The sequence below is a fragment of the Centropristis striata genome, chromosome 21 (assembly GCF_030273125.1).
Source record: "Centropristis striata isolate RG_2023a ecotype Rhode Island chromosome 21, C.striata_1.0, whole genome shotgun sequence".
Lineage (NCBI taxonomy): Eukaryota > Metazoa > Chordata > Actinopteri > Perciformes > Serranidae > Centropristis > Centropristis striata.
Genome location: NC_081537.1, coordinates 23,190,556 through 23,217,325, shown reverse-complemented (window position 1 = coordinate 23,217,325; position 26,770 = coordinate 23,190,556). Strand labels below are relative to the sequence as shown.

The 26,770-nt window shown below is 34.1% G+C and overlaps 1 protein-coding gene across 1 annotated transcript in view; it reads left to right on the top strand.

Annotated features, from left to right (window-relative positions):
- The window catches only part of LOC131959262 (ankyrin-3-like), a 138,827-nt gene that overhangs the window by 16,579 nt on the left and 95,478 nt on the right, over positions 1–26,770 (top strand). The window contains exons 2-4 of the mRNA XM_059324399.1: positions 20,309–20,410; positions 21,742–21,840; positions 25,119–25,220. Of these exons, the coding sequence (XP_059180382.1) occupies positions 20,309–20,410; positions 21,742–21,840; positions 25,119–25,220 (303 nt within the window). The remainder of the gene's footprint in view (positions 1–20,308; positions 20,411–21,741; positions 21,841–25,118; positions 25,221–26,770) is intronic.

Below are 26,770 nucleotides of genomic sequence, written 5' to 3'. Positions count from 1 at the left end.
TATTTTAATGTATTAATATATTTATTTTATATTATTATTATTATTATTATTATTATTATTCATTTCCCTTTATTTTATTTATTTATTATTTGATTACTTCCATATTTTCATCGTATTTTATTTATTTATCTAATTATTATTAGTATGAGTTTTATTTTGGTAGTAGTAGTTACATAAAAGTTCCATGAAAAAAACAAAATTGGTATTCAATAAAAAAAAAAAAAAATGGCATTATGAGATAAAAGTTCCATGAAATAAAAAACTTACTATTTTATGGGACTTTTATATAATAATGGCATCATGTGGCATCATCGAATAAAAGTTTCCTGAAATAAATTAAAGTTCCGAACTTAAGAAAAATGTACACTTATTTATATATTTAATTACTAATTTATTTATTTATTTCAGGTTTTTTATTTCATATGCATATGTATTTATATTATTGGCAGATTAATTTATTCATTGATTAATTTAATATTGGCTTAAATCACTTTTCATATTTCTAATGTCAATAAACAACAAGCAATTTAGTTGTAATCTGCAACTTTTTGCCTGCAAAAGTTCAGGGCTTCAGTGAAAAAAAAAACCCAGAAATATTTGATAATTAACATTAATAATTTGTTTGTGTTTAGCATCATTCTTATCCACAAACCTGGAATGAGCAACACGACACAGAGCTGAGAGAAGCTGCAGGGTTTTTATTTTTTTACTTATTTGCGACATTACAAATGTTATTACAGTATTATTGTTATTCCAGTCATTCCAGTGTGGTTTTAAATGGTTTCTAAGTTCGATAATTACAGTCTGAAGGAGTTTAGGTGGACCAGGCTGTGGTGAGGCTGCAGTCAGCAGACGGAGGAAGCATCGCTGATGTTGTAAATACGACAAAGTGCTCTATCGATTCTCTGAGCTTTTCCTTAATTGCCTTCAGACTCTCTGAGCTGTGACGCTGAAGCCTGAAGGCTCAAACTGAACCTGTTTACTGACGGGTTCACTATTTCCTCACACGACTCTGTTCACTGAGTGAAAAACTAACATTATATTAACATTATATTGTATTACTGGAGCAAAAGTATACAAATTATTAGTTGTTATTGTTAGGGTTGCAAAGGGAAAATTTCTGGAAATTATTCTGTAAATTTCCAGAAACTTTCCATGGGAAGTGCGCTGGGGAACTTTGGAAATATTAAAAATCAAAAAACATGACATTTCAATGGATTTATTTGTAAATACAACCAATTTAATAAGATAATAATAAAGTTTTAATTATTTTATTGAACAATACATTCTTTCATTGAAAATTCCCATAATTTTGCAAATATTGGTATTATTAATTATAATTAATCACATCTTTTTATTTTTAGAGGGGAAAATGTTTCAGTGAAATGCAAAAGCTTCATACAAAATTAATACACAAGAAAATGCATTTTTTTAAAATAAATTAACTAAGCTTTTTTTGCCTATGAATAATAATAAAAGATACGAATAAAATATTTTTCCAATATAAAAAATCCATCTTAAAATGTCTTTTTTAAAAAAATGTATTTTGTTTTTATAAAAATAAAATATATAATTTATAATAATATAAGAAAATGAAAAAAATCACCCAATTCTTCTTCTATTCAGTGAATTTTTTCTTTTCTTGATAAATAACTAAAAACTGTTTTAACTGTATAATTTTCTGTTTTCTGAGCATTAATTTAAATTATAATTTTTTTTTTTTAAATGCCTAAATAGGAACTTTTTAACTCTAACTGTAGAGAAGTAGTTTTGTAGCCTTTTTTAAGCCTAAACCGAACAAAACTAAGATTGAAGTGTAACGAAGCTTACTGACGGATTAGCAACACATCACACCGCCACCTGCTGACCAAAATACGTTACTGCAGCTTTGTTTATTCGCTCTAAACAAGCTGATGGAAACATCTCTAATTCACATTTTCTTTAATGTAAAATTTCAAAATTTTGCTTCAAAATTTGTTTTGAACACAGCTGAAGTGGCTTTAATCTCGTCCTTTTAAACTCTCAAACAGTGATATGATTCAGACTCTTGGTTGTTTGTGTTCATGTCACTCCTCACTATATTTACTCAAACTATTTACTGCAGATGTGGTGAAAGCAGCTCGGTGCGTGCATGCTGCTGCTCTATGTGCTGTGTGTGCTTCAGTCTGGGCCAGATGTTAATTTATTCATGACCAGCGCTCTGTATCTGTCACGAGACATTAACCAGGCTGTGCTTCAGCAGCCTCCCTTCATTCTCACTTGATTTTTCTTGTATATATATTAGGGGTGCACCGATTTCCTTAATTTTGCAGGATCAGCGATCAGCTGATTCTTTCTCAGCAAAGGTCTGAAAGTGCGTCACGTACACGTACTTCTGCATGACTGAGCGTGCTCGTGCGCATACAGTCGGATTAACGTCTATCACTTGACAACAGTCACCCAGAGCACGCTCAACCAATCATGTCGTCAGTGTAAATATTTATGGTTGCAGTGCTTTTGTTAGTTTGTCCTGTAAAATGTTGCTATTTATTGTAAGTTCAATATTTTATTAACTCACCTCAGACATTGTGATTTCCTTTATTTGTTAAAGAAAAATACTGTTGTGTTATTGTCTTTCAATAAAATAAGATTCAAACATTGAAGGTGTATGCTGCGAGTTATAAAAAAATCGGTATCAGCCAAAATCGGAATCGGCATGTCAGGCTTTTCTAAAAATCAGGTGATCGGCCAGAAAATTGCAATCGGTGTACCCCTAATATATATATATATATATATATATATATATATATATATATATATATATATATATAGAATTTTATTTGATACTGAGTGAGTTGCAGGAGAGTTCTGTGACTCAGTGCAGGATCGATGTCTGTCTTCAGGTCTTTCTGTCTGACTCCCTGTTTCCCCGCTGGGCTGGCAGAGTGTGTGCACCTCACACACACACACACACACACACACACACATCTAGGCGTACACACAGCCTGAGATCAGCATAGTGCCTGTACTCCAGCAGCAGCAGCAGCAGCAGCAGCAGCAGCGTCATCTTCCCTCCTCCAATGAGCAGCGAGCGTAGCAGGTCCTCCAGCCACTGACAGAGGCTCTAACGAGGCTCGGGTCCTGCAGCTGACAGGGAGAAGCTTATTGATGCTCAAGTCTGATGTCTGGAGTTTTTACAGCTTAAACAAAAACAGCTAAACTAAAAATACAGCCACTTTGTCAATAAATATGTAGGAAAGAAGGTGCATTTTTAAAGTCTTTCTCACATTTTCACCTGCACTGAAATTTGTCAGTAAAGAGATAACAGAAAAGAGCAGCTGAAGAGTTTGTGTGCTGTGTTTTTATTCTCCTCTCATCTGCTGCTGGGAGAGACTGAGACTACTGCAGTAGCCGAGCGGCCAATCAGATCGCAGCACCAGTCAGAGGCAGGACGGCACACACACACACACACACACACACACACACACACCTTTTTTCTCCCCATTCTCTGGTGATTTCATACAACAACAAATCATGTTTGGCTTCTTCTCTGAGAGGGAAAACACTCTTTCTTATGTAACACATTATTATTATTGATAAACACTTATATTGATAACAGCTTTGATTCTACATTAAAAATGAGTTTTGTGATTTAATCTTAAAAACTAACTGGGTCAGAGACAGTCGTCACTCTTCACTGCTGCAGCTGCTGCAGTTCACCACAGTGACCACCAGGGGCCGACAGAGGACCTGACAGTTAATGAGCTCTGTGTGTGTGTGTGTGTGTGTGTGTGTGTGTGTGTGTTATTTGAACCAATTAAGTATTATTATTATTATTATTATTATTATTATTATTATTAATAATAATAATAATAATAATAATAATAATAATAATAATAAATAATCATATTTCATTCATTTGAACAAACTTATGTTGATGCTTTGGCAATATAAAAAAAAAAAATCAGCATTTGTTTTGATAAATGATTAATTCCAGCTTCATGAATGTGATGATTCACAGTTTTTTTTCTGATTATATTTGACAAAAAAAAGACTTTCAAAAGTTTGGGGTTTGGGAAAACTTATGTTTCAGTTAAATATATTTTAAGAAAATGCAAAAAAAATAAGTCAGCCAAATGCATGATCACCTCAATTTTGACCCAACATTTTTTATTGTGATTTATTTGACATAGTCGAGCAGCCCTAGGGTTCTGTGACAGCAGGTATATATAAATATTTATTAAAAATGTACATTCTTTCCTGGCTGAGAAATTCTGTTTCAGTTATAGCCAAAATATTATGTTTTTAAATGGTTTTAATTTGGTGTTTCTATCTGCTACAGAGTCTGAGAAATTGAGTATTTAGGAAATGTTGACATTCTGTGCAGATTCTATGAGGTTTTCTAGGTAGACTGAGGTCTCAATGGGTTAATAAGATAAGATAAGATAAGATAAGACTTTATTTATCCTGCAGTGGGGAAATTTAGTCATCACAGCAGCTCAAGATACAGACACAGATATAAAAAACAGAATAAAGATTATAAATACATACATTCTATACACCATATATACATAAATTACTTATATGGCTGCTATTTGGCATTTATTATTAATATATCTCTTTTGTGTTTGTTTTCCTGAGAGCACTTGGCATTTTTACAGATATTGCACATTAGAGAAAATATATTTTAGCATGTTAAATAGGTTAAATAGGTTGTTGCATGTAGTAGATAATAATAATCACAACCCAGACGTCAAAACTTTGCAACATCTGTAGCATCTGTAGCATGTGTAGCATGTGTAGCATGTGTCCTGTGCAGGTTGATCCTCCTGTCAGTGGTTTTTGTTCTCCTCAGTGGGAGATCTTCACATCCTTCAGCGTTCAGTAGCTCAGAGCAGCGCGGCAAATTTAGGAGCTTCAGTTGCCATCGCAACGCCTCCCTCCTCTCACAGATGTCATAAAACACCAAAGACGGATCATTACACTGCTGAGTGTGTGTGTGTGTGTGTGTGTGTGTGTGTGTGTGTGTAGGGGGTTGTGTGTGAGATGATTGTGTCACCCTCCTTCCAACCTGCAGTGACAGAAAATCCTTTTTTTGTGCTTTAAGAGCTGAAAACAATTCAGCGATTAGTCGATTAACAACAAAATAATCAACAATCATTTTCTGATTCTGCTGGTTGATGCGTCGGTTAACCCATTGACGCCTAAAACTGCCTGTAAAACCTCTGGGCGATTTTAAAATAAGCCCCTAAAACCTGAAGTTTTTCTGGAAATTCAACAGAAGTGTCAACGCTTCTACTAAATAATAGATTTTTCAGCCTCTGTAGCAGATAGAAATGAAATTCAACAAGTATTTGAGAGCTTATACAAATACTACAAAACGACATATCCGCTTTCCAGGCTTCAATGGGTTAATAATCGAAGCTCAGCTCAGTGACTCCACCATCACCGCTGATGACCCAGATCCATATTTTATGCAGCAGCCGATCTGATCTTCATCGTGTTTTTTGGGGGTTATCGAGACCTTTAAAGTGTTTCAGTGTGCAGCAGCTGCAGGCTGAAGCTCTGCAGGAGGAGCAGAGACGTTTATGATGGAATATGTTGAATATATTCTACAAAAATATTGAATATATATTTAGATGTTTTTAACAGGTTATGGCAGTGCACAGCAACATATAACAGTCTATTTTTTATTGAAGATGGTTGGTAGTTTTTAGTTACAGCAAAGTTGATATTATTTATTTTATTAACTATTTTTGCAGATAAAAAGTGAGGCAATTAATTCTGTTTACTGCTTTCTCTGAGGTTCTGACTGGAATATGCTGAATATTTTGAATATATATTCAGATGTTTTCAGCAGGTTGTGGCCATGCACAGCAACATATTTGATCTAATTTATTTTTATTTCCTATTTTTGGTATTAATAAAAAATATAAAATAACATATATTTATTTCTATAATAATATTTGCAATAATATATATCACAATAAATAATATTTACAATATTAATTATGAAATATTATAATATATATATGTGTGTATATATATGTATATATATGTATATATGTATATATGTATGTATATATATATATATATGTATGTGTATATATATATATATATATATATTATTTGTATGTTTTTTACATTTATTTTTTAAATAATTTATCAGTTTTTTCACATTATTTATTTTAAAAAACATTTATTTCTATAATAATAATAATAATAATAATAATTGCAGTAATATATATCACAATATATAAGAATTACAAAATGTATTTTTTATTAAATATTACAATATATATTTTTGTATGTATTTGTCTATTTTTTCAGTTGAATTATATTTAGATTAAAAAAAATACATTTTTTACACACATTTTAAGTCTGCCAAATGCATGATGTTGTCGTTTTTTAATAATCATGACCTCAATTTTGACAAATGTATAAAAGATGTATAAAAAAAGGAAATTCTTTGCTGGCTGCAAATTTAATTTATATTTATTTTATTTTTTGTATTTTATTTTATTTTTTTAATTATTATTACGTTGTATTACATTTTGTTTGTGTGTTTATTTTGCTTACATTCAGAACTTGTTTTAGTGGAGTAGATTCAATATGTCTTTAGTCTTTTTTATCTTAAGATCAGAATCAGTGAATATGTGGAAGAGGTTCTGATAAAGAAGCTGGTTTGTAACTGTGATGCAGAGCTGTCGATGCCTCGCGGCTCCTTCTCAGTGAGGAGGAGCCAGACAGCTGCACTGCTGCACAGACACAGAAAACTAGATATTTCTGTCAGAAATCAGGCCTGTGAGAAAGTCGCACACCTAGAATATTTCACTGTCTCCTTCAGCTGAACACTTTCTCACATGGAGCAGGAAAACTTCTGTTAATCAGCTTTAAAAAGCATCAGTGTGAACGTTCAGCATCTGACTTCATGAGCATCATACTGAGATGTTTATGCATCATGTCGTTCGGTCGACAGACGTGACGTGATTAGCTGCTTCAGTGTCGAGCTCGAGGAGAGTTTAAGAGGACGAGAGCCGGATTGACCCTGAAATCTGCAGTCAGGTGTCAGACTATAGTGCTCATGTTTGGTTTAATCAGGTGGAGATGAATAGATCTGTGCTTTTCCCTTTTCTTGGTAAGTCGAGGTCATGTGTTTCTTCCTTTACATCTCAGTCCTTTCAGAGAAGAACATGACAGGGAAGCAGTGGTGGGATGTAACTAAGTACATTGACGGTCTTGAGGTACATTACTTGAGTTTTTCCACAAATGTAACTTTATACTTCAACTTCACTGCATTTAACAGTAGGGTTGTCACGATACTTAAATTTTCAACTCGATACCGATACTCAGGAAAATATTCGATACTCGATACCATTTTGATACCACAAGGATAAAAACAAAAAACCCTAAATTTAACAGAAATATTTTTATTAACAAGAAAAATGCTACATGTAAAAATGAACAGAACCACAGGTTAAATATTTATAATAAAAAACAGTTGTGCAAAAAGAAACTGCAACTATGATAACAAGCTTCAGGTCTGAGGTAGTGCAATAAATAAATAAATAAATACAATAAACAAAAACAATTAGAACAATATTTTGAGGTTGTTAGGCAAGCTTGATAAAAAAAAAATAACTTAACTTAAGTGTTCATTCCTTGGCTAGGTATCGATACTTTTGAAAATGAGTATCTTATCCAGATACAACGTTTTAGTATCGATACTTTTTTGAGTATCGATACTTTTTGAGTATCGATACTTTTGACAACCTTATTTAAAAGACAAATATTGTATTTTTTACTCCTCTACATTTACAGCTTTAGTTACTTTTCAGGTCGAGATTTATCTGAACCTCATAAAAAGTATATTAAGTGATTAAAATGAGTCCTACCTGCAACAGTAAAACGCATCTTACATAAATGCATCAAAAATAATAATCCAATAATATAGTTGGAATATATTACACAATCTGAGTGGGTCCTTTAAGTTCATTTTGATGCTGATACTCTCAGGACTTTTACTTGTAGTGGAGTAATTTCACAGTGTGGTATTAGTACTATTACTGCAGTAAATGATCTGAATACTACACCACTGCAGTGATGCAGTTTGATGATCTCTGAGTCTTCATACTCTACATTTTATGCAGTTTCTGCACTTTAAAGTCTGTTTACTGGTTGTTAAATGCCTTTTATGGCTCCAGAGGAAACTCTGCAAAGTCTGAGCTCAAGTGATGTCCCTCAGTGTCCCTATTTTTTCATGCAAAATGGCAGATCACACAGTTTTTAGCCTCTTAATTGTGGAGATGTCCTGCTTTTCTCTGTTTTATTTGATATTAAACTGGATATTTTTGGTTTGGGCTGATACTGAAACACTTAACTGAAGAAAGGAATCCAAAACTGTTTAGATAATCACAGATTATTATCATTCATAAGGCAAAAAGTACCAAAATTGTGTGATTTTGTTGTTAAAGTCTGTTCATCCCTGAGGTCAGAGCTGCTACGATGGACGCAAAGTAGTTTGATGAAGTCATTTTTCATGCAAAAACTGCCGAAAATGCAGTTTTGAGCCTCTCAAATATGGAGATTTCCTGCTTTTTTTCAGTTTTATATCATATTAAACTGAATTTCTTTGGTTTGCTGACTGATAATGAAGAGTGAGACAACATTTAATCATCAGAGATTCATTATATCAATGATCTTATCTAATGCTGAAACAATTAACTGATAAGTCACTGATAAGAACTTAATTTGCTTCAAACTTTGCTCCAGTGACGTGAAAAATACTTTGAAAATAATGTTTTGAAAAACACAGATACTGAGGCTACGTTTACACGGGGACGGTCTGAACAGAAGACGCAAAAGTGGCGTCGCGTCTTCACTTTTTATTCCTCGTTTAGACGAGCATTTTCGGGAGGAAATCTGCGTGCATACGGTGACGCAAAAGTGTGTGAAATTCGATTGTATGCAGCCAGGCGGCATCTCTTAAAGCCATAAGAGCATCTTTGGGCATGCAGAAGTTTTCACGCCACACATTTTCATCAGCTACTCCTTCCACAAAGTTCTCCACCATCACTAGATCTCCCAGGTCTCGTTCACAGCCGTCTGGCTCGCCTCCGACGAATTGCTGCATCCAAAATGTGATGGAGGTAATTACAGATCCTTCTCTGTTCACTAATACTATCTGTACATATCCTGTACATTTGGTGGAAAGACTCCTGTAAGTTTATTAGAGCTGCCAGAGCAGCTTGAAGGTCCGACACATGGAAATAATCCCACGTTTGTTTATTTTCCTGTACTGGAGCATGTATGTGACGTAAACACATACGTGACGTGAGCAGATCAGATCAGAGTTTTGCGTCTTGTCAGTGTAGACGAACAAGCTACGGCGGAGCGGATTTAAGTTTTCCACTTTGGAGGCTGGTTTCAGATTTTTGCGTTTTTAAGCCCCAAAAACGCCGTCACCGTCTAAACGAAAGGCACTTCCGATAAAATATTTTGACGTTTTTACCCCCTAGCGTCCTCGTGTAAACGAGTGTTAGTGTGATGGTTCGGAGGCTGAAATGATCTGGAATGAACCTTTATTTCTCACGCTGTCATGTTGGAAAGCTGCATCACCAGCACAGCTACGTGCTTGTTGACACCACGGTTCTTCATGCAGAAACCCAGAAACCTCTGCAGAGACGTTTGTGTCGTCTGGACACACAAATCCGACCTGATCGCTTCCAGACAACAACACAGACAGTCCAGTCTTCCACTGAGTTAACTGATGCTGTTTACTTCATTAATACCTGAAGAACCAAACAAATCCTGCTAATCTGTCTGCTGGGCTCCGGGCCCTGAGGCCTCGGCTCTCACCCCGGCTCACTCGTCTCTGCTGTGACTCTGGATGCTACAGTTGAGATGTTTCGATGCAGATTATTTTGTGTCGTCTGTTTACAGGAGATGATGGATCCAGATATGAGAGTCAGGCAGGGATTCCCTCAGCGTATTTCCTGCACACAGACACAAAACTGGAGATATAATCAGAATGGCTGCAGCTTCTTTTAACTGCTTTATAAACAGTGTAATCCAGAGGTTCCCAACCTAAGGGTCCGGCCTCGTTCAAAGGGTCACCAGGTAGATCTGAGGGGTCTTGAGATGATTAATGAGAGAGGAAAGACAATCCAATCTTTTCCATAAGAAAAAGTGACCATAAAAAAGCTTAAAATGTTGATATTTGTGGCAGAATCTCTTTATTCTACATTTAAAATAAAGCATTTGCACTAACCAGATCCTGTTAAAAACATTAAATTCTGCTCATCAGAGACACTGTGACACCATGATTGATTCTGCTGAGATGAACGGTCACATGACAAATATTCACTGAAAATCTGTTTACACAGAGCAGAGAGGAGAGGACAGGAGAGGCTGGAAACATGAAAAATACTTCAATATGTACGATATGTGGAGAAAACTTTTGTATATATATATATATATATATATATATATATATGTATATAGATGGATGGGTAGATGGATAAGAAGTATAAGAAAAGTATATATATATATATATATATATATATATATATATATATATTTGATTTTCTTCCATAAAAAAAAATTTTGTACAGAGAAATTCAAGTTGCATTTTCCTTTTCTTTTTTTTTAAATGATTTTTGTCATTATAACTGTGTTATTTTGCACAACAGACATTTTTAACGCCTTCCTCTGTTTCCATAGAGGAGCAGAACTTATATATTGCAGTGAAATAAAAGGCCACAGTGAGTAAATGTAAAAAAAAAAAAAAGAAGAAGAGCAAAAAATAAACACCCTAAAACTGCTTTGAGTTCATAGAGTTAATGTAAGTAAACAACTGGAGGAATTTTATGCAGGCCGTATAAGCCATAATTCATATCTTCCCTCTCACATTCAGAACTCACACACACAATTTTACCTCTCACACACACAATTTTACCTCTCACATTCACAATTTTACCTCTGACATTCACAATATTACCTCTCACATTCACAATTTTACCTCTCACATACACACAAAAAGGTATTTTTTATCTTTTTTTTTACCTCACATACACAAAAAAGAGGTATTTTTTGTGTATGTGAGGTAAAATTGTGAATGTGAGAGGACAGGTATGAATTATGGCCTGTATTGTCCCTCATAGATTTAATGGTGATTTCTCTCAGTAATATTTCTCCTCTCCCCACCTGCCGTGTCTCCTCTTCAGTATAAAAGCAGCTCAAACTATGAGACAACTTTCCCTGTTAAATTCTGCTTTTAACAAGTGGCAGCGCAGCCTCATTGTCCTCTGATCCCGTGTTGTTCCAGGGAGAGTTGGTTTGAGATTAACGCCGGAAACTCTCCTGTCTCCCCCTCCCTCCCCTCCATGCTCTGGACTTTCTCACTGCAAGCCAGGTATTTTTAGCTGTGACATAATGCCCCTATCTCTCTCTCCCTCTCTCTCTCTCTCTCTTTCACTCACACCCTTTCACTCTCTCTCTCTCCTCCTCTCCCCCTCTCCTCCTCCTCTCTTGCCCCCATCCCTCTCTCCCTATAGCATTGCAGGCTATAGTGCTAGCTGCAACAGTAATTGAGTGCTCAGGTTTCACTCTTTCAGCTGCAGGCTGAGAAACATGGCAGTGGAGGAGGCAGCAGACTATTTGGCAGAAGTAAGTCTTTACTTTTCTGTGAAGTCATCTCGCTCTCTGACTGTAAACAGGCGCCCTTCTCTCTCTCTCTCTCTCTCTCTCTCTCCTGCAGCATTATTGCTAACAGGATTTGAGGAATTTACAGCTTGTACGGTTTAGTCATGTAGCTGCCGGTGCAGAGATGTGGTGGGATGTGGTGGGACGCTGTGGGGTCGCTGACGGGACGGGTCGCAGTGTCTGCTGCTGCACCACTCTGCTGCAGTGTGCGTGGACAAGTGTGTGTGTTTGTGTGTGTATATATGCGCCTGTGTGTCTGTCTGATTCACTTAAATCTTATAAACCCCTGCTGTTAACGTTGCATGTGCTCTACATGCAGTGTTGTGTGTGCACAGTTTCATGTTGTGAATGGGAGCACCTGACCTTGGATCAGTGGCGCATGCTCTGTGTGTGTTTGGGTTGAAAAAGGGCGATAACACAGCAAAAAACACACTAAAAATGTTACAAATTAAGAGGAAGAGGAGTGAATTTGATTAGTTAATTAGTCTCATAAGTTAAATCCAGTCAGTTGGGTGGACAGACAGCCCCTCAAACAGCTTCTGTGATCAAAAAAAGTCTCCCTGAACCGTGTGATATGTGATATACAGTATGCAGTAAATGCAAACTCATCACTGGTTTACTGCAGCAGCTCTTTAATCAAATGAAAATCAGCTGCAACACTCAAATCAAACCAAAGTGGAATGGCTTAAATGTAACATACTGGTGTTTGTCTTGCAGTAAATAGTTGTTTTTATATAATATAAGTGGTACAGGAGAGCCAGCAGGTGATATGGATGACTAACAGGCTCTGGGCTGCAGGGACAGCTCACTGTTGGAATGTGTGTAACTGTATGAGTCTGTTCTGGGAAAAGACCGAGTGTTGCATTCTTTGCATATCTCTCGTGGATAAATAAAGTCACGCCGGAATGACACCAGTGTCCACTCTGCTGCTGCAACCCACAGAGACATAATTCAAGTTTAAATTACTGATCTGGAGTGTTTCTTTTAGCACATGTGTCCATTTTTGCACCAACAAAATCCACTGGAAGTCCTGCATGTGCACCGGACTCCATGCAAAATTGACCACATGTTTGACACACATTCAAACACGCGACAAAAAGAATGACTACAACCTGTTTTGCAAAGGTGAAATTAGGTAATGAACTAAAAACTGCTGATTTAGTCCTTTTCAGACGGTTTAATGGGCATTTCCAGTGTTTATTGCATCTTTTATTGGCCTGCTGCACCTTCTAGCAGGTCCAGCAGGTTGTTTTCAGCTCATTCAATGCTTTACTAGCATGTATTTAGTGATGGCGCCCTCTAGTGATGGTGGTAATTACTTATGACCCCAAAGTGACGTTACAGTGTGAAAAAAATAAATAAAAGGGAGAAGTACAGGAATCACTGTTTGTTTATTATTTACCTCGCTACAGCTACTTTTTATTTTGCGTTAATTCTGCAAAATAAATAAAATTTAAAAAAAAGTTGTTTATATATATTTTAAATAATTGCAAAATTTTGAAAGCACTAAAAATTTATTGTATATATTTTAAATAACAAAATTAAGAAATATAGGAAAAATATTTTTTAAATATATATTAAATTAGAAAATAAAATAATGCTGCAACAGTTAGTTGCGAACTCATTCAAGAGAAGATTTATTAGCAACTTTTTTAATAGTCAAATAATGTTTTTAATAATTTCTTAAGCAAAAAAAAAAGCCAAACTTTTACTGGATTAAATCATTTGTTATTTTTAAATGTGACAATTTGATGCTCTTCTTAATTTTCTATCATAATAATAAAAATAAACTGAATATTTCTGTCTGGGCATGTTTCACTATTTTGTGACATATTGTTGACCAGAACGATGAATAATATATGACAAATAATGAGCTTTTGTTCATGTTTTGAACTTGAAATCCAGATCCTTTAGATCACATGTCCTGTTTGGTGCTTTTTATCAAGCCATAATGTTGACAAGAGCTGCCACTAAACATTATTTCTGTCATCAACTAATCCTCAGATTATTTTCTTGATTGTTTTATCAAAAATATGGTGAAAAACCAAAGCTGACGTCTTCAAATTGCTCGTTTTGTTAGTTAATGTTTCTACTGGAGCGAGCAGATTTAGTGGTTATAACAGATTTGCTGATTAATTTTCTGCGTATATTATTGATGTCTTCAGCTGTGGTATGGATGCATGAAAACAGGGTTGAAAACAACACAGTGACAGCTGCATTCCTGCAGAGCTGCAGCAACCTGAGAGGCATGATAATGGAAACAGCTCGAGCATTTCAAGCTCGAACAGGAAGACATTTTTATTGATTCTATTTCTGTAGCCGAGCTCGTCGACTCTTATCAGAGACATTCCTGTGTGCACATGTACATGCATGTAGTGTTACTGCAGCCATGCATGATTACTGCTGCATTCTGCTCTCTTTATCTGCTCAGATTCATTGTTTTCTGACTGATGTTCGGTCTAGTATCATGAGACACAATGAGAGATATGTGAAAAGGGACACTTTTAGTTGTGGGCAGTGGATGTTTGGGGGGAGACAGCAGGTCAACAGTTTAGTTTAGTTTAAGTTAATTTAGCTTTTTTATTTTGAACATGTGCGAGTAACACAACAAAGTAAACTGAAAAACAAACAAATCCAATGAGAATTATCAAAACAAAAATAGCAATAGTCAAAACAAAAGCTATAATGTGATGCAACATGTCCAAAAGGATAAAGCATATGCTTATTTAAACATACCCATTCTCCACTACTTAATTAACATTTTGTCCCTAAACATACATATTTACATAATACATATAAACAAAAAAAATAGAAAATAAATAGATTAAGTAAACAAATACATAAATCATTTATCATTTATGAAAACACCCGATTGAACAGTAGACAACACATAGAAGTGTTGTATATCATCTGAAATCTGGAAACCTGAAGATTAATGTGATATCAATTATAATTGTGAAAGTGTTTTAGGGTTTTAAGTCAAGTTTCATGCTTGATTGTGACTCATAAGTTGTTGCAGCAATTTTTTGCCATTAAAACCATTTGCTAAACAGATTTTGTCCTTAATTTGGCCATTTTTTTAGCACAAGAATGGATAAAAATATAAGCATAGACAGTTTTTAAAAAGGACTAAAACCTTTCCTTTTTAGCAAAACTTTTGGTTTCTAGATATATTTTTGTGTGTTTTTAGCTGTTTTTATATGCTTTTTTAATAATTTATCCTTTTTTAAATCATTTTTATAATTAGACTGTTATGCTTTTATTGTAGTAATTTGAGATTTCCTTTAATGTATAGTACATTATAAACAAAATCTACTATTATTATTATTATTATTATTATTATTATTATTATTATTATTATTACTATTATTATTATTATAACCCTCCAGGATATTACATGAAGACACCAAGACCTTTGGAACAACACAGAAAAATCCAAGCTGTGATTTGGTTTCAAAAACTTTTGACATTTTGGAGATTTTTGTATTTTCTGTCAATTTGATGGCGAGCACTTCTGTTCTTTAAACTGCTGGGAAAAAACCCTCTTATTGTCAATATACCTGGGAAAGCTGCACACCCTCTGAAAACTCTAGGTCTCCAGTTTGTTGTTGTAAAGTTTCAAGAGGCTGTGATTATCCGAGAGGTCACAGCAGGTCACTTTATACAGGGAGGTCAAGTTTTTAAAAAAATGCTCTCACTGCAATGAAACAGCTAGAATCACTGATTTATGGTATTGAAACATGTTTTTGTAATAACTGCAGATTTTTCAAGATGTTTTCTATAAACCTTTCTAATGCTTGTACTTGTACTTTTATACTTTAAAGCTGCTTTTTCTTGGGGAACGTAAATCAGAGTCTGTAGGTGAGCGTACGATAATATACATCATGTTACATTCAGTAGAAAAGTTTTCTCTTTTTAGCAGTGAAACCAAACAGAAACGTTTTCTCTGACTCACACAGGCTCATAAAATAATCCACGACATGTGTGTAAGTTTCCATCTACTTCGCTAAGAGTTCTTTAGGTGTTTTACCGCTTTGGAACGTGTTTTATAACGTCAAGATGTGCATTTTTCTTTCCGTAAAAGCAGCCAGAAAGAAACCATGAAGTTGTATGGAATTATTAATTCATCTGCTTTATATATCCTTATATTTGAGTCATATTTATTTATAAATGTCTCTAATTCCGTCACTTACATTTCAAGTGCCCTGTATGAGCTTTCTTCTGTTTTTTATATGTGAATTTCTTCTGTTTGCATCTGAGTGTGTTTTTGTTTTAGCTGATTGATAAATCAGTTCTCATGTCACACTGGAGGGATTTTATCTTTTACTCTCTAAATCTTTTAATCTCATGCTTGAAAAGGTCCCATATAAATTTCCTTTTTCTGTACAGAAACATGAGGTGTAGCCTTTGGTTTAATGTTTATAAACCTGTTCAGTTCTGTGCTGGTTCGCTCTGCTCTCTGCTTTCTGATAATGCTCTGAGTTATGAGCGGCTGGGCCTGCTGCCACATATAACTTGAAAGTTTTGGCACGGAGCCTCAGAAGCCTCCTCAGCACGCCGCCTCTCACATGCTTTCATAAAACAGAAGCAGAGACCAAACAAAGACTCTGTTTCTGATGTTAAACTTCGGATTATAGCCTCAATTTGTCCTCCTGTTGTGTCACAAACGTCCTTAACACCAAATCCGTTGTGAGTCTAAATTTGCAGTTTATATAAATATTAGAGGTGTGAATCACCTATAATATTATATGGTATTATTGTGATTTTAAGCATTTTGTGATATGGTGAGTATTGATACAATATATTGCGATTTAACTGTTTAACTGCATTTTGTGTCCACAAAATTAAATTCAGTCAAGAATTGTTTTGTCCAATTAGAGAAAATTCTCACTTCAGTCTTTTTAATTCTCCACAAATTTTTCTCATAAATTCATAAATTTGACTTTTTTTCTCGTAAGTCAATTTGTTCTCTAGTAATTTGTACTTTTTTCTGGTAATTTTGACTTTTTTTTGGTAATTCTACTTTTTTTTCTGAAGGCAGATTAACTGTTTTTCTTACAGTAAAACTTTGGATTTAATATAAAAAATTGCATAAATTTGCAGCATTATTTCGACAATTTCCCGACACGATACCTTGATGGCATGATGCCTATAGGTTCCTTAGATCTTCTAGTTCCATAGGATACCAGTATTTATCTCCAGTATATTCACAAAAGTGAGCCCTTAAATTGAGATACTATGCTGTATCGATTTTCCCCCACCTCTATATAGGACGTGAGCTCTTTGGCACTCCCACTGTGTGTGTTTTTAGCACAGTGATGTGTTTATAAAGGGAGGAGGAGAAAAGGGATTCAACCTCAGCTCAGCTCATTTAGTCTCTTGTGGGTTAAAAAAACAACTAAAACAACTAAATCCTGGAAGCTGAAGCCTCCAGTGGGGCTGTAAATTACAGAAGTGACCGTCACATCACAGTGAGAGAATCAGGTTCATCTTGAGTTATTAACTGAAGTCATTTTAAAATATATATGAACACTAACCCTAACCCTAACCCTAAGACCTCCAGGGTGCAGCGGCTGAGCCTCATAAACTGAAATAAAACAAACATATATTTTTTTCACAATCAAACAAAAACAACATCAAACGTAATATTCTTTGACTGAGAAAAAAATAGATTTATTATGAATATTTATCCAATTAAATTGTTATTATTATTATTATTACCATTTTTTTTATTTTTTTTATTTAGTCATTTAATTATTTTATTTTACATTGTAAATTGCATTATTTTGTTTAAATTATTATTATTATTATTATTATTATTATTATTATTATATATTTCTATAATATTTTATTGTAATATTGCAAAATTGTATTATTATTATTATTATTATTATCATTATTATTATCATTATTTTATTTTATTTATTTTATTTTATTTTATTTTATTTATATTTTTTATAATATTTTATTATAATGCCCCCTAAATTTTATTTTCCTTTTGTTTAAATTGTTAATACTTTTTAATATTTTTTTTTCATGTCTAAATTGTTAAAATAAATAAATATTGTTGAAATTGTTAATTTTAAATACATTTTTTATGCTTTGCTAAAACCTTTCTTATATTTCTACTTTTTTACTGCTTATTTACTATTTATTGTTATTTTTATTAAATCTCCTCTCTATCATGTTATTAATGAAGCTTTAGAAACTTTACAAAACAGCAAGAAAGAGACGTTAAAATATCTGCAGCGCGTGTGTGATGTCATGGCGAGCAGTAAACCTGCTGACACCAGAAGAGTGTGTGTGTGTGTGTGTGTGTGTGTGTGTGTGTGTGTATTCTCTTGTTGGAGATGAGCTCAGCTGTCGGCTTTAGCTTCAACAATCCGTCTGCAACAACAAAACTCACGCTGCAGCGAGCTCGACCCGACCGCAGCTCACACAACAATATTCAACTTTAAACTGCACAGAAACAGAAAGTTATGCATCATAATGCACCAATAACAGCCTGTGACCTCTAAAGAGGCTTTATACTCTTGAGCAACATTGTCATGATAACAATTACAATTTCTACCATCAACAATGAGCCTTTAAACTCTATCTTTACTACAGAGAGAACACACTTAACAGCATCATATTTGATTGATGATTGAGCCTCTTTTCATGAGAATTATCTGTAAATAAAAACTCACTTTTTCACAACCTCTAACTCTGCTTGCTCGACTATAAAGCTAAATTTTATTATTTGATGTTATAAAAGCAGTAAAATCTAGTCACTGTCAAATTATTACAACTCTAATTAAACAAAAACAAAACAACAGAACTTTATTCTTGATAAACATCATGATATTGTATTGAAAAATGACACACAAAAAAAGACAAATCCTAACGTCAACAATGAACTTTTAAACTCTTAGGTCTCTTTTTAGATGATTATCTGTAAATAAATTCATTTCCCAACCTCTAACTCTACTTGCTTGACTGTAAAGTTACGTTTTAGCATTTCTGTCACTTTAAAACAATTAAACGTAGTAAAACATTTTCACTATCAAAATATTACAACCCTAATTTAACAAAAACCAAACAACAATGTGATAATTTGCTGCTGAGTGGCTCCATTCTGCAACGAGTACATTTTCTGATACTTTTGTACTTTAACTTTAGTAAGTTTTGAATGCAGGACTTTTACTGTAGTGGAGTAATTTCACAGTGTGGTAGTAGTACTTTTAGTAAAATCAGGGATATGAATACTTCTTCCACCTCTGCAGCGATTCAGCTTGATGATCTCTGTTTACTGGTTGTTAAATGCCTGTTGTGGCTCCAGAGGGTTGCAATGGATGCAAAGTAGTTTGATGAAGTAATTTTTCATGCAAAAATGGCAGAAAATGCTGCTTTAAGCCTCTCATATATAGAGATTTCCTGCTTTTCTCGGTTTTATTTTATATTAAACGGGTATCTTGCCCTGGTTTGGGCTAATACTGAATCACTTAACTAAAGAAAGGGATCCAAAACGGTTTTGATCATCACAGAGTTCCAAAATGGTGTGATTTTGTTGTTCAAGTCTATTAATCCCTGAGGTCAGAGCTGCAACAATAAATGCAAAGTAGTTTGATGAAGTAATTTTTCATGCAAAAATGGCAGAACAACAACAGTTTTGAGCCTCTCAAATAGGGAGAATTCCTGTTATTTTCAGTTTTATATCATATTAAACTGCAATTTCTTTGGTTTGCACTGACTGATAATAAAGAGTGAGACGACACCATGCAACAGAGGGACTGAGCAACATTTTCAGTGCATTTTCAGACTTTTATTTGCAATAGAGTGTTTTTGCAGAATAGTTTTATTACTTTTACTGAAGTAAAGAGTCTGAACGGTTTGTGAATGAGTCATTACACACCATCAGCCTGTTACTGACTTTCTAGTGTTGTAGGTTAATAGTCACGTGGGCAGAGGGTAATTGGAGAGCTGATCCTGTGTTACTGTGCCACACACACACACACACACACACACACACACACGGGTGTGGCAGACTGAACCTCTTCAATGAAATCGAGCGATTATCTGCCATATTTTTCCACCTATTTCTTTTCTTTTCTGCACATTTAATCTAAATATTCTGGTGCATTCGTTGTATAAAAACACACAGAAAACCTTCACATGATCAGATAGTAAATATCTTGTTTGAAGGTTTTGGTTTGGCAGCCTGCTCCTTCTTGGCATGCACTCAAACCTGCCTTTTCACATTTATTCTGGCTCTTATTCAGCTTCTGAAAGGGCTTTCCATAAAACATTTAACCTATTTCTTTCTCCTTTTTTCACCCTAATAACACAGAAGCCCTGCAGGATTTATTGAACTTATCTCTCTTTGCAGGGAAGCTGTGATACATAAGTAACAGAGTCTCACTAATGCATGAGTAGCCCAGAGTAAGCTCAGAGTTATGAGAAATATTATAATAATAATCCACACATTTTCTTTGCACTTAAACACAGCAAAAGCTTTTAATGTTTTGGGATCCGCTTTGTGTCTTTTTAATGACATTTGTAATTGTTTATTCATAAATCTCCTTTTTTCTTGCTGGTTTTGTACCTGCAGACTCTGATTTCTCTCTCTTTCTCTGTGTCCCTGCAGACGGATATAAATGCTTGTTATCTGCGATCAGCTCGGGCCGGGAACTTAGAGAAAGCTTTGGACTACCTGAAGAATGGAGTCGACATCAATATCTGCAACCAGGTGAGTTCATAAAAACAGAAAACCTTCAGAGAACAACAGAGTACTGATTATTCCACCCAAGGTTAATATTACAAACATCCATCAAAACCTGTAAAAAAATGTTTTCAGCTAAATCTTCTTCTCCACTCTTAAAAAAGAGTATTCATTCATATTCTTGCATACTTTAATTCATGATTGTTAAAGCACTGACTAATTAGTGTCTCAACATCTGTTCTTCTGTGGATTTGCTGTTATATTTTGTACAGACATTCATGATCCCCAGAGGATGATCCCTACTGACATTTTGTGTTTTTCAGTAAATTTTCTCTACATATTAATGGTATCCATAAGTTGTAATAATAGGCAGCAACCTGTGCAAAGAAGTAAAACAGATTAAATTACATTAATAAAGAAATATATAAATAAAGCTCAACTAGAGGCATAAAAGGTAAATAAAAAGTAAATAATCGATAAACCCTAACTAAATTGAAAGAATACTATAAATTATTTACCATAAAATAAATAAATAAATACATCAATTCATTTGTAATAATAATAGGAATATAGCTTAATTTAAGGCCAGACTAAAACATGTAAAAACTATAAATAATTAAACAGATAAAATAAATAATATAATAAGATAAGGAATAAGAATGATAAGAATAAGAATAAGAATGAGAATAATGATAATAATAATAATAATAATAATAGAGCTCAATTAAAGACAGGCTTAGAAAGTAAAATGCAATAAATAATTTTTAAAGTAATAATAAAAAAATAGTAATAATATATTTTTTTATAATTATTAATTATAATACTAATGCTCAATAAAGACCAGACTAAATAATGTATATGCTATAAATAAATATACAGATGTCTTAGAAAATGTTTACATGCTAACATGTTAAACAAAGATGTGAACATTCAACATCCTGCTAACATCATCTTTGTGAGCGATTCATGCTGATGATCTTCAGTTTAATGACAACATGAGAGGATAAACATCAACACACCAAGTTCATCTGCTGTTGGAAATGTTTTTTTAAGTAATAGCCTACTTTTAAAGGATACGGATAATCCACAACATTCTTCTCATCAACAATTCCCCTGAAAATACTGTGTATTGTGCACTCAAGGTGCAGGATCTATATATATATATATATATATATATATATATATATATATATATATACATTGTTGTCCAAACGTGTGCAGTTTGTTTTGTGTATTTGTGTACAGCAGGGATCGGAGTGGAGATGTGATAACGTTCAGTGTCACTAAATAAACAACAAACAGAACCTTCAGCTATTTATAATCAGCAGTTTATATAAAAAGTGTTTCTTTGTGTGCAGAACGGTCTGAATGCTCTCCATCTGGCTTCCAAGGAGGGCCATGTGGAGGTGGTGGCTGAGCTCATCAAGCAGGGCGCCAACGTGGACGCAGCAACTAAGGTGTGTGTCACGCTCACACACACACACACACACACACTGTACTGTAGTTTGCTGTGTCAGCTCTTTCCCAAAGTCACTTTGCTTCAGCAGCATTAATGGAGCGGCGGCGTGAGAGCGGAGACGGAGACTGAACTGATTTAGTGAAAAGGAAATCGTCCCGTCTCGTCTCATGACACACACATTAATGTTTCCATCTGATTTATTTGACAGTGATGTAATTCTGCTCAGTAAACACATCCATCAAGAGGAAAAGTAATTAGATTTCATAAGGATGCATCCCTGGCCGGTTCCTCTTCTTCAGAGCATCAAACTGGCTTTGATGTGCAGAAAGTGCCGATTAATGCACCACGTGGGAATTATTTATTTCTTAATATTTACAGCCAATAACTGCCAGGTGAAGCCGAAACTGAGGACACATGACAAGATTTTTTGCATGATTTTGGGCAAAGTCCAAGACCAGTCAGGGACAAATCCAACATGGTCTCACAGAAATCCGTGAAATAGCCACGGATTTCGCTTAACTCAAAATCCGTGGAATAGCCACGGAATCGCTCAAATTTCCGTGAAACTGACACGGATTTCGCTACAATGCAAGTTAATGAGTCATATCCCGTGGCTATTCCAACATACAAAGTGATTATGTACATTCACTGAGTGAAGATTTAGAAAATAAAACATATATTTCTCGCTAGAAATGTGATCAAAATCCATTTTTATGCAGAAACTAAGTCAAAATATTGATTTTTTCACTAAAAATGAGAGAACTGTCCGCCATGTTTTTTGTTCTGACCGCTGGGACCTTGAAAGTCACGTGACTTGGAACAAACCAATAGCCACGGAATATGACTGTCATTAACTTGCATTGTAGCGAAATCCGTGTCAGTTTCACGGAAATTTGAGCGATTCCGTGGCTATTCCACGGATTTTGAGTTAAGCGAAATCCGTGGCTATTTCACGGATTTCTGTGAGACCATGTTTGACAAATCAGTTAGTGTGTGAGGGGAACAGGCCGACTCCTTGTTTGAATGTTTTGAGTTTATTTGGATAAATTGTATTGTTTCATGGAAACATCAAGAGAAAACTTGTGTTTGAAGCACTGCAGACTGTTTAAATAACATAAATTTATATCTGACCCTAGTAAAGCAGAAACAGTATTATAAAATGATTAAAAGTGCTGTTTAATAATGATCTTACATTTCAGAAAGTTAACGCAAGGAAACTTGGGGTATGTGCTGTAATTTGTCCACATGAAGTGACATTTGTTGTGTAACAAATAATAAAAAAAAGAATAAACTGTTGAAAAGAGTGGAAAAGTTAAAACTCAGCTCGATTGTTTCACCTCCACACAGATGGTCAGTAACGCTGAATAATCAGAGAGCTGCTTCTGGAAATGATCTTACAAAGTTTTCTTCACTTTTTCAATTATTTATTTACTTAGTCATTTTAACATTTATTTATTTATTTCTACATTTATTTAATTCAGAGTGTTGTTAATGAACTTTTTGACATTTTTGGGTGACAAATGTCGTGCAGAAATAAATGAATACATCTAAAAATGAATAAATATAGAAATACAGAATTTCTATAAAAAAAATGTTGTATGTATTTATATATATATTTTTAATTTATTTATACATTTTCATTTATTTATTCAGTTATTTCGACCATATATTTCTCTCTACATTTATTTAATTCAGAGTAATGTTAATTTACATTTTGACATTTTTGGGTCACAAAAGTCATGAAGAAAGAAATGAAAAAGTGTAGAATTTGAAATAAATATATAAATACAGAATTTCCAAATATATATATATATATATATATATATATATATATATATTTTTTTTTTTTTTTTTTTTTTTAATTAATTAATTAATTTTTTATTTCTACATTTATTTATTTAAAAATAAAAGTCATGCGGTATGGCCCCACTCATGTTGTGACAATCAATTATTAAACTAATTGTTGTTAGATGTTAGAGCAGAAACGTATCTGTAAAGTAAATTAAATTATTTTCTATGACTTTCACACACAAACTGTGTGTTTGCTGCAGGACGCTGGACTTACATTTAATTCCCCAAATTTCAACTATTCGGCTGTGACCGATCATTTAAGAGCCAGACTCGTCTACAGTTACACGTGTCTGCCTGTGTGTGTGTGTGTGTGTGTGTGTGTTTCCGTCCAGTGGCAGCAGGAATGAGAACAGCTGCTTCAGCTGACACACACACACACACACACACACACACAACAGGTGCATCATTAGAGGTTCAGTGTGTAACTCACATTAAACATCCTGTTGTCTGTCAGTTAGTTGTGTTTCCTTTGACTGTTTCCCCTCGGCTGCTCCTTCCAGTCAGGAAGTTCGTCTCAATATCAGCGCACACTGCAGACTGATTTTTGTTTGATCAAATACAAATAAAAATCCACAATTTTGTGAAGTTTAAAATATCTTATTTTATATTAAAATAGGGTTTTTGCATCTAGGAAACTCTAAAAGTGAGGGAATATGTATTAGTGTGTGTGAAATGTTATATTTATTTATTTATTTATGTAATTAATTATTATTATTATTATTTGTGCCCAAACATTATATTAGGATGGGCAGGAAAAATGCTGTTCTGAGTGATCTAAATGGAAAAAGTTTTTTATTTTTTATTTTCTTGTTTATTTGACAGAGACAATGCACAATATTCTGTTAAAAACTAATTTGAAAGGATGGTTTGTTAAATTTTTGCTTTATGTTTTTTTTTTCTAGATTTACACACGAATATTTGTTAATCAGTGACTTATTTGTGTTGCATTGAACCTCTTTTAAATTTTTGAATTATTTTATATATTTTGTGTTTTAATGTTTGTTAAGCGCTTTTTTAAACATGTTTTTTAAACATGCTATATTAATAAAAAAATATAGATTTTATTGTTATTTATTAATTTGTTTGTTTGTTTTGTATTTATTATTATTATTATTATTATTATTATTATTATTATTATTGTTAGCAATTACTGTTTGCATTGTACCCATTGATCTTCAGAAAAAATATCACTGGATTATTTTTATACTAAAGAAAACTTTAAAATGTGATAATTTTCAGGCAAGTTCTGCAGTTATATTGGTCTACGATTTATAAACAAATATATGGATGTTTATAATGTAATCAATATGGGAGTTAAGTCACACTGAGATCAACTGACATGTATTATATCTGTGTTTAAGGGTTTGACTGAGTTATTATTTCAAGATGAAAATCATTTAAAATGTTTTTTCTTGTTTTTCAAAGCAGAAAGGGAACACAGCGCTCCACATCGCCTCCCTCGCCGGGCAGACCGACGTGGTGAAGGTCCTCGTCACACACAACGCCAACGTCAACGCACAGTCTCAGGTAAAACACACACACACACACACACACACACACACACACACACACACACAAAGCTCTTATTCTGAAATCATCTTTGTTGTAAATCCGTGTGTGAGTGTGTGAGCATTCATGCAGATCAATGTGTACACAGCTATTGTACACACTGTGTCCATCTGTGTGTGTGTGTGTGTGTGTGTGTGTGTGTGTGTGTGTGTGTGTGTTGATGACTGAATGTGGGCCAGGAAGCACTGCGGAGCTGCTGACACAGCACACACACACACACACACACACACTCACTGCTCTGGTCACCACAGCAACCACATGATAGTGATGTCAGTCTCAGTCAGGGGAAGAAAGAGAAGTTGTTTCTGATGAGCTGTAATCGTTTTTGTGGCACTGAAACTAATTAAATCATCAACTAGTATTTATTTTTGTTTTACTGCATTAGTAAGCATTTTTCAGATTAAACATTAGCACCAGAAATACACTGTTTATCATAGAAATAAACTGTAAAAACAACCACTATCATCGAAATCTGAGCTGTCAGACAGTCCTTGAACGTATTATTTCTTACAAAAAAGTTTCCATTGGAAAGAGTGACTAAAATGAAGCTGAAATTGTTGATATTTTTGTCAGAATCTCTTCATTCTACATGTGTCAATTTAAAAAAATATCCTGTGAAGACATGATTGATTCTGCTGAGACCAACGGTCACAAGACAAATATTCACTGAAAATATGTTTACACAGAGCAGAGAGGAGAGGACAGGAGAGGCTGGAAACATGACAATATTCAATATGTACAATATGTAGAGACCAAATTTATTTTTCTAATATTCATGACACTTGTAGGCATTGGTAAAAGTGTTTATGTATAAATTCGATTTCATTCCAATTTTTAGAAATAATTAATTAGAGAAATTTAACATTTTTTCTGAGTTTTGTCATTCTAACTCTGTTATGCTCCCACTAGCCCACTTCTAGCCATGATTTTGCTGATTCCATAGAGCTGCAGGACTTATAGATTTATAAATATATTATATATTCCAATGAAATACATGGACACAGAGAGTAAATTGTAAAAAGAGCAAAAAACGCCCTCACACTGCTCGTTGGGATTCAGAGGGTTAAATAGTAAAAATGTAGAGGTCCAAGTTGGTGGATGATTGTTAATAATTAATTAATAATTGCAGAATCTGAAGCTGCAGTGTTTAGTAAAGCTCTAAAAAGAGGCTTAATTATGCATCAGGATGTTTGGTCACTAATCTGCTCTTTTAATTCTTAATTCTTTAAAAATACATTTTTTTTCATGCTGTGTCCTTCAGCATCTCTGCATTTTTAACTGTGACGTTGAGAAAAAAAAATCTGTTGGTGCATCGACACCAGAATTAATACAAAGAAGAAGAGAGGAGGAGGGTTTTTACACGCTGAAGTGATTTTAGGATCCTCGTGTTGCCGTGCAGACACACACTCCTCCTCAGCCTCTCTCTGCTGTTATCAGGTGTTGGTATGCTCAGAGGTGACAGAGTGTTGGTGATATCTGCTGGAACTCTTTTAAAGGTCGTGGTACTT